Source organism: Alexandromys fortis, unplaced genomic scaffold, assembly GCF_014885135.2.
Source record: "Alexandromys fortis isolate MF-2015 unplaced genomic scaffold, M_Fortis_MF-2015_v1.1 scaffold_133, whole genome shotgun sequence".
In the NCBI taxonomy this organism is placed as follows: Eukaryota; Metazoa; Chordata; class Mammalia; order Rodentia; family Cricetidae; genus Alexandromys; species Alexandromys fortis.
The window spans coordinates 1,202,723-1,212,176 of NW_026068030.1; the positions used below are offsets into that span (position 1 = coordinate 1,202,723).

At 35.3% G+C, this 9,454-nt stretch overlaps 1 protein-coding gene across 5 annotated transcripts in view; it reads right to left on the reverse strand.

The window, feature by feature from the left end:
- Tpk1 (thiamin pyrophosphokinase 1) overlaps positions 1-9,454 on the reverse strand; it is a 337,026-nt gene that overhangs the window by 271,944 nt on the left and 55,628 nt on the right. For all 5 annotated transcript variants that reach the window (XM_050164434.1, XM_050164432.1, XM_050164433.1 and 2 more), the window contains one exon: positions 5,759-5,830. In XM_050164434.1, coding sequence (XP_050020391.1) covers positions 5,759-5,830 — 72 coding nt within the window. The remainder of the gene's footprint in view (positions 1-5,758; positions 5,831-9,454) is intronic.

A 9,454-nucleotide genomic window follows, 5' to 3' on the forward strand; every position in this document is an offset into this window, starting at 1 on the left:
TGTGTTCCTGCATGTAGAAGCTAGAGGTATATGTCTGGGATCTTTATTGATTTTATTGTTCTCTCTCCATCTTAACTTTTCAGCTAGGGTTTCTGGCTGCATTCAGTGCACATTGTGTGTGCATCAAAGTATATATATAGGTTATATATTAACATTAGATTATTTTATCATGTATGGGACTATCTATCTAGTCTATATATCAACTTATATACTGTTAACAAATACACTTTAAAAAGTATATATCTTTTAAAAAAAATGTACAAAGAGGCCAGAAATAGAGGTGGGATGGGAGGAGATGGAAGAAGAGAAAGGGACAAAATGTTGTACATACAGGATATATGTAAAAAATAATAAAAAACAACTTATTTTGATCTCGCTACACTGTGCTACCAAGATGACTTGGCATTAAGGGTGTTTGCCACCATGCCCTACAGTCTAAGTTTGATCTCAGAAATCCATACGGTGGAAGGAATGAACTACTCAGGTTGTCCTCTGACCTCCACAGGTACTGTCACACACATATGTGCACACATACAAAAATAAAGAAACACAAAAATTGGATAAGTCTAAGAGTCGTATTTTTATGCACTAAATGTTGTAAGAGCCAGCTGAAACAAATTGCATTAGTGTAATAAAGTACTCACAGAAACCTGAGTGCAGTTTAGAATACATAAATGAACCAGCATCCTGCATAAGGCAAGTGTACACCAAACAAAAAGTGTTTTCAGCAGATAATTGTAAAGATGCTAAGCACACTCTTCCACACATTACCTTTGCTACTCATAGGAAGAGACAACACAAGTTTTGGCTAAGAACAGACATTTCAAATGAAATTTGCTCAGGCTGTTATGATTTGAAGCTGTTCTATTGCTCAAATGAGGAAGATAAGACTGAGGTTGTGGGTGGTTTCTAGCATTCTCTAACCTACAATATTTCATTATATTTTTATTGCATTTCTGTCTCTCTTTATAAAACAGACTTCTTAATCCTAGAGGAATACTTACTTTAATAGTATAAAATACTCTTTATATAATCTGCCTCTTTTTGGCTTATAGGCTTTTCTGGTTTTCCAAACAAGTTCCCAAGCTTGTGATATCTACCAAAGTCTAACGTGAAATTTTCTTTATAATACAATAGGCAAGGGAGGGGACTATTGTGGCTAGCATCAGACAAGATTCCTAACTTTGGTACGTAGCAGCTGTTCTCTTACACACAGCATAATAAAATAAAGAACTTTACATATCACTGGTGAGTTTTTTTTCTGTTTTAGTTTGAAACATTACTTTTTTATTTCCTTTCAATTCATTATCAGCAATGACGTTTCTGCCTGTGGAAGTTTTTGAATGGACACATGACATGTGTGTATTCACATAGGTCTCCATTCCCAAAGTTCCTCTTAGAATTCTAGTAGTTCATAGGCTCCATTACACAACACTGCTGGCATCCAGGGGCTTATTTTTGTGCTGGGTCCCATTTGCATTACAGATTATAAATGCTTAAGGGAAGAGGCTTTGTTTCCTGCCTCTCAAACTCCCTTTTCATAATCCTGGCCAATTCATTGATCAAGTCCCAAGTGCTGTATAAATCCCTTTGGTCAGACTCCATAACTACAAATTCCTTCAAGGAAAGGATCTTATCTTTCTCCTGTATAATCCCAGATCTGCAAGATCTATTTAGCTCATCTATTTAGTAACTTAATAAGCATTTTGTATGATCACTAATTCACAGCATAACATCAGACAAGAGGCTTAAGGGCTTCGTAGTGGCAGGCTCCTAAGGATATTTCCTTTTCTTGAAACATTTTGTTTAAATCAAGAAGATAAACTTCCTCAGAATTTAGTTTCTTTAATTAAGATTTTAATGCTCATAATGAATGCCTCTCACACTCTTCCACAGAAATATTACCCTTAGCAAAAAATATTTCAAACAAGAATGGTCTAATTAAAGTAAACTAAAGTAACTCTTTGATCTGAGAATTAAAACAATAAATATTACGATTCGGGAAGTACACAAAAACCAGTAACGACAGACATTTCTACCAGCTTCCTAAATCTATCATACTATGAAAAAAGAAGTGTGATCTTCTGTATCAAGTATTTTCTTTCAGGCAGTACTAGACTTTTTAGTGTTCCAAGAATATTCCCAAAGGAGTAATTAATTACTGTAAATGTTAAAGAACAAAGATTTGACCACTAGATAGTAAATAAAATTTGACAGTGAAACACCAACCTTTATATGAAGAGGGGGTGAAGGAAGTATTCAGAAAACAAAAGAGAACATTTCAAATATAATATTACAAATGTTATTTTCTTTTGCATAAGAGACAGATAATATCTAGTGTTCTTTGGAATTTTAGTTGAGCTACAATCTTACCAGCTAGTAAGAGGTGCGCTTAAAATAAGAATTAAACTATGTCCTCTTCAAATCTAAAGCACTGGTTTGCAAATTACACCAGAACAGTATTATTTAATGAATAAATAAATAAATCAGCAAACAAATCTATTGGAAATATGGATTTCAGATCACCTCTCCATACCATCCGAGTCCAAAGTTCTCTGCTACATGATAGATTTGAGAAATTTGCTGTAAGAGTATCCCCAAAAATGAAGACAGAGTCTTCAAACCATGATATGCTAACTCTCATAAGGATGTGATCATCTCACTGTTATGAAAGACTAGAAGAGATTACACCATGCTTTACTGCCTACTGCCTGTTTTTGAACACCCTACTAAAATATAATTCATATATACAAGACAACACACTGAGGCATATGATCCATCTTTTTAGAAAATTTAAAAAATGTTCAACTACCATAAAATTGGCTTATGAACAGTTATCAACATGAGAGTAACATTAAATTACTCTCTAATTCCCCACCCCATGGTCTTGAGCATGCATGAATGTATTTCCTATCTCTGTAGATTTGACAGTTTGGGGTATTTAATTGTAATTGAGTTGTAAGGTGTCTTTTGTGCCTGAATCCCCTCACTTAGATGACTATGTTCAAGTTTCATCAATTTTTTACATATTAGTGCCTCATTGTTTTATTGTAGTTGAACAATATGGATGTTCATGTGAACATGGACGCTCATTTCTCTTGTGCTTGAATCTTGGAATAGAAATAGGTCGAGCGATAGCTCTAAGGAACTTTCAAGTGGTTTCCAAAAGTTACTCCACCACTGAAATTTCTATCAGCAGTGTATATGAGTGCTGACTTTTCAACAATCTCCAGCTCTTATTCTCAACAGAATTCCGTATGTGTGACATGTTATCTCACAGCCATTCAGACTTTTACAATGCTGACCATCTTTTCATGAGCATGAACAAGTTGGGCATTTGCATATTTTCCATGGTAAATGTCTACTCAGATTTGTTGTTAAGTTTTTTTTTAATTGGTTTACATCTTACTTTCATTATTCAACTGTTAGAGTTCTTCATATGCTCTAGGCATGTGTTCATCTGTGTAAGTTTGAATGAAATGGCCTCCTCTGCTCAGAATTTGAATACTGGGTACTCAGTTGGTACAACTGTTTCTAAGGATTACTAGCTACAGCTTTCTTGGAGAAGCGTGGGCTCTGAGGTTTGAAAATCCCACACCATTTCCAGTTAGCTTTCTCTGTCTCTCTTTCTCTCTGTCTATGGTTGCTGTCTCAAGATGTGAGCTCTTAAATAACTCCTATGGCTTCAGCGTTATGTCTACATGCTTGCTGCCATGCTCCCAGCCATCATGGCCAAGGATTCACCTTCCGAAACTATAAGTCTTCAATAAACTCTTCTATAAATTGCCTGGGTAACAGCAACAGAAAAGTAACTAAGACACTGTCCCACTCATAAACAAAGTTGGCAAATAATTCTTTCCATGTGTGGGTCGTCTTTTCACTTTCTTAATAGTAACATCTGAAATACAATAACCTTTTTGAATATATTTTCCTTTAAAATATTGTATAACTTTTAATATTTATATCCTGATTCTTCAGCATTCATTCCATATATATGCATATGTTTAAGCTGACCATTTGGGACTATATAGTCTATCAGGGAACTTGTCCCTCAAGAAAACCAATTCTTGCTCCCTCAGTGGCCATTAATTGTTTATTTGCTCATTAGATCTGGAGGACACATGCCACAGTATACATGTGGAGGTCGATGGACAACTCTGTGAAGCCAGTTCTTTCCTAACATCCTCCTTTTTATCCTTAAACAAACAAACAAACAAATAAGCTTCCATAAAAAATATCATTTCCTGAGCAAATTGGGAGCATGGAGACCTTGGGGGAGAGTTGAAGGGGGGAGGGGAGAGGCAGGGAGAAGAGCAGAGAAAAATGTAGAGCTCAATAAATATCAATAAAAAAACATTAATCAAAAAATATCGCTTTAGGATTACTATATAATGCTAAGAGTAACTTTTATTAGGATACTAGCTCTTGGACTATGAATTTACATGGCTTACATTTTACTAAATTAATTTTAGTAAATTAATATTGTAGAGCAATGATACACAACCATGATTTGGTAGCAGTTAAATTAAGTATAAGATATTATTTGGCATAGGTAGTTGAATGAAAACAATAAAGTTTCTGAATACATATGTAATTAAATATTAAGTAATCATTTCCATTGCATGAACAGTCGGGAACACAAAGAAACACAAAAGCAAGGAATGACATCCACTGTGAAACAGACAAATGACATGATGCAAATATGCATGAGCAAAAAGGGATGAGGAACTTTCTTTGATAGTCCACCACATGCCATGTACAGTAGCAAGTTCTGATGCAAAGAACTCAGAGACTAAAACTTCAGAAGTATCTGTTGTGTACATTTGAGCTGGAAATGAAACATTGCTACCTGCCCTCTTCCTCCCGGAGCTAAATGTACTAGCTGAGAGAAAGAGGACAAGGTGTGAGGCAGTTCCTAGGGAAGTTCCTTTGATGAGAAAGAAATTGCCCAAAGCTCCAAGCCTTGGGCAGAGAAAGTCTATAAGAAAACAACACCTGCACAGAAGAAGCTCAGTGAATAACTTTAAGATTTCCAGAATGAAGCCAGGTCAGGCTACTGGGATCTAATATAAGGGGTCATTGCATTAGAAAGGCTGTGGAAATGGCCTGAGGGGAGTACAATGTACACTAGAGTGGGCTGGGATTCAGTATGCAATAAAGAAAAAGAAGTCATGAATTAGAAAGGAAGTTGGCTTGGGAGAGGTTGAAGGTAAAAGGGGGAGGGGAGAAATGATGCAATTAAATTTTAATCTTTTTAAATTAAAAAGAAAGAAATAATGCATAGGTCTTACATAGGTTTAAACCAGATGGGATCCCAGCACTAAGAGGTATAAGAAGATACAAGCTTTCATCCCTAACCAAAAAGGTATCTTCAGTTGGCATCTGCTCACAAAGGAAAAACCAACTTTCACCAGTGGAGGCTCACTGTGTGTATTAATTACACTTAAATGTAGGTCCCATGACGAGCAGTAGATGGCTAAGACAAACCAAACTCAATGTTATTTCTATAGAGCTTTTGTCTCATATTGCTTTGTCTGGGCATGTTTTTGTCTTATTGGTCATTATTTATATATCATACAGTTTCTGGTTTTATATTTTTATGAACTGGGTGTGCTGCGTTTTTCTCTTTTGATTTATTTGTCTGCCTGTTTGGTTTTTTCAGGGGCTTGTCTATTTGTTTTGGGGGGGGGGGTATATGGAATTGGGTGCCAGTCATGTTATTCAGTCTCAAAGACAATTAAATGCGAATTAAGATTACCTTTTTTCCAAAGATGACGAAAGGATGTGTCCAAAGGCTGATTAAGAATCACAAGGCAATATTTCAAATTTCCTAAAAGAAAAGAAAAAGAGTAAAACACACACAAAGATAAACAGTCCCCACTTATCATCTGTGTCTGCATCATAAGCTCCATGTACACAAAGGAGGACTGCAATGACAGTTACTCTAGCAAACCTTCCTTTCTGTAGAGATTGTTTATCAACAAGGCGTACTTTGTTCAGAATGTCTGTCTCTCACACATCATTTCTCTGAGGAAGGTATAATGAAAAGAGTTCACAATAAAAGGAAACTTTTTTTTGGAGGCGATAAATGCTTTTATTATGAATACTCAACCTTAGTAAAGATCCAGCATTGGCACAAGAGACCACTTCCTGAATATAATACCAGTAGTGCAGTAACACAGACACTAAGAGCAACAATTAATAAATGGGACCTCCTGAAACTGAGACTTCTGGAAGTCAAAGGACATGTTCAATAAGACAAAACCGCAGCCTACAGAATGGGAAACTAGCTACAACAACATCACATCGGAGAGAGAGTTGATCTCCAAAATATACAAAGAACTAGATATCAAAATACCAAATAATCCAATTTAAAAATGGGGTACAGATTTAAACAGAGATATCTCAACAAAGGACTCTCAAATGGCCAAAAAACACTTAAGAAATTGTTCAACATCCTTAGCCATCAGGGTATAAAAATCAAAAAACTCTGAAATACCATCTTGAACCTGGGAGAATGGCTAAGATAAAAAACCCTGATGATAGCTTATGTAGGAGAGGATGTAGAGTAAGGGGGAAGGAACACTCATCCATTGCTGGTGGGAGTGCAAACTTGAACAGCCACTTTGGAAATCAGTATGATGGTTTCTCAGAAAATTGGAAATCAACCTACTTCAAGACCCAGTGATACCATTCTTGGACATATACCCAAATCATGCAAACTCATACCAAAAGGGCGCATGCTCGACTATGTTCATAGCAGCATTATTTGTAATAGCTATTACCTGGAAACAACATAGATGCCCATTAACTGAAAACTGGATAAATATATGTGGTACATTTACAAAATACTATCAAACTGAATCCAAGAACACATCAAAAAAAAAAAAAATCCACCATGAGCAAGTTGGCTTCATCCCAGAGATGCAGAGATGGTTCAACATACAAAAATCTATCAATGTAATCCACCATATAAACAAACTGAAAGAAAAAACCATATGATCATTTCAGTAGATGCTGAAAAAGCATTTGACAAAATCCAACACCACTTCATGATAAAAGTCTTGAAGACATCAGGGATACAATAAACATATCTAAACATAATAAAAGCAATATACAGCAAGCCAACAGACAACAGTAGTGCCTGTTTAAATTAAATGGAGAGACACTCAAAGCAATTCCCCTAAAATCAGGAACAAGACAAGGCTGTCCACTCTCTCATAGTTCTCAACATAGCTCTTGACGTTTTGGCTATAGCAATAAGACAGCAGAAGAAGATAAAGGGGATTAAAATTAGAAAGGAAGAAGCCAAACATTTGCTATTTGCAAATGATGTGATAGTATATATAATCGATCTCAAAAACTTTACCAAGGAACTCCTATAGCTAATAAATACATTTAGTAATGTGGCAGGACATAAGATCAACTCAAAAAAAAAAATTGGAGCCCTCCTATATACAAATGATAAAGAACCTGAAAATGAAATCAGAGAAACATCACCCTTCACAATAGCCACAAATAATATAAAATATCTTGGGGTAACACTAACCAAAGAAGTGAAAGACTCTAGGCAATAGTGGGACTGCATAAACAAGCTTTTAGGAGCTCACTGTCTATGGAGGGATACCTTGCTGAGCCTAGATACAGGGCGGTGGGCCTTGGTCCTACCTCAAAATGATATAAAAGACTTTGCTGATTCCCCATGGGAGGCCTAACCCTCTCTGAGGAATGAATAGGGATGGAGTGGGCAGAAGGTGGGAGAAGAGAGAGGAGGTAAGGGAGGGTGAACTGGGACTGGCATGTAAAATAAAAAAAAAGATTGTTTGAAAAATGAAAATAGAAAAACTTCATAGGAAGCACCTACCATTATCCCTCGTAGCCTGAGTTCAACTCCTAGGACTCACATGGTGAAAAGAAGAACCTCACAAGTTGTCTCCTGACTGGACACACACACGCAATAAATAAATATTAAAAAAATTAAAAAAAAGAAAAACTTCATAGGAAAAAATATATGTAGTGCTGATATGACAGAGTCTGATAGCTGCTGGTTTTATACTCTCCTACCATTGTCAGGAATTGATGTCACTCAGGAGTGCTGGTGTATGCTATCACACTCATTCACACTCATTTGTGTTATTTTTTTTATTACATCCCAACTCACTTTGATCTTTCTAATGTAAAACTATATATATATATGTTATCACAAAGACTACCAAGCGTGTTTATTCAAGTATTCAGACAACACTAAACAAAACATTGGTAATGCTATTTTCTGAATTTTATTAGAAGGAAAGTTCAAGAACAAACAGGTTCTTGAAGCTGGGATGTGACTTGAGAATGAGTTGCCTCTAATGTCCTATGATGAACTTTATATATTATAAAGAATGCAATCAAGCTGGTGGGAATCCACAAGTTTTATTAAAGTACTCCTCAATTATAGAAATCAAATAATTGCTTAGTGATAAGAAAAACTATTTTGGAAGCCTTCTCACTATTAGAAACAGGAAAAGATAAGGTAATGAAAAGAATATGTCATCATATAAAACAAACCTTATTACTAATTATGCAACACACACTGTGGGTACAAAGAAAAGTAAATTTAGAGGTTATATGTTCAATAAGATGTTGACAATGTTGAGACTGTATTCAACAATATAAGTATATGAAGAATGACGGATAATAAAGGCCATAGTTTTGAAAAAAAGCAAGGGAGGGCTTGGAGGAAAGAATAGGAAAGAGGAAATGATATAATTATTATATATTTATAATTTCAAAAAATTCAAGAAGCAATAGAAAAAGAAGTAGTATCCTAATAATGCAGGACATTAGCAATAATATAAATTTTAAAAGTAATATTTAATGTGTCATTGGAATTGAACTTGAAATATCTACAAAGCGTGTAGTACAGGAATGAACTGAAAATACTTCCTGTATATTTGAGAAGCATACAAATAGATGTAGCTACAAATAAATGACTGGACTTGAAAGAACAAAGAATTAGGTCAAAATTGTGTTTGTTTACTATTACAGAGCATAAAAGGTTAGAAAAGGTCAATAAACAATTAGAATGTGGAAAAATTAAAAGTGGTTGCTTTCAAAGGAACAACTATAGGACCTGCCAATAATCCAGAATACCAGAAAAAGCAAGAAATCAATAGCATTATAATCATTTTGTCAAAAAGAAAAAAATCCTGAAGGGGACTTTGTGGTTAAGAGCATTGCTACCATTTTTTAATTGGGTTAATTAGCATTTTAAAGTCTAGTTTCTTGAGTTCTCTATATATTTTGGAGATCAGATTTTTGTCTGTTGAGGGGTTGGTGAAGATCTTCTCCCAGTCAGTAGGTTGCCTTTTTGTCTTAGTGACAGTGTCCTTTGCTTTACAGAAGCTTCTCAGCTTTAGTAGGTTCCATTTATTCAATGTTGCCCTTAATGTCTGTGCTGCTGGGGTTATAC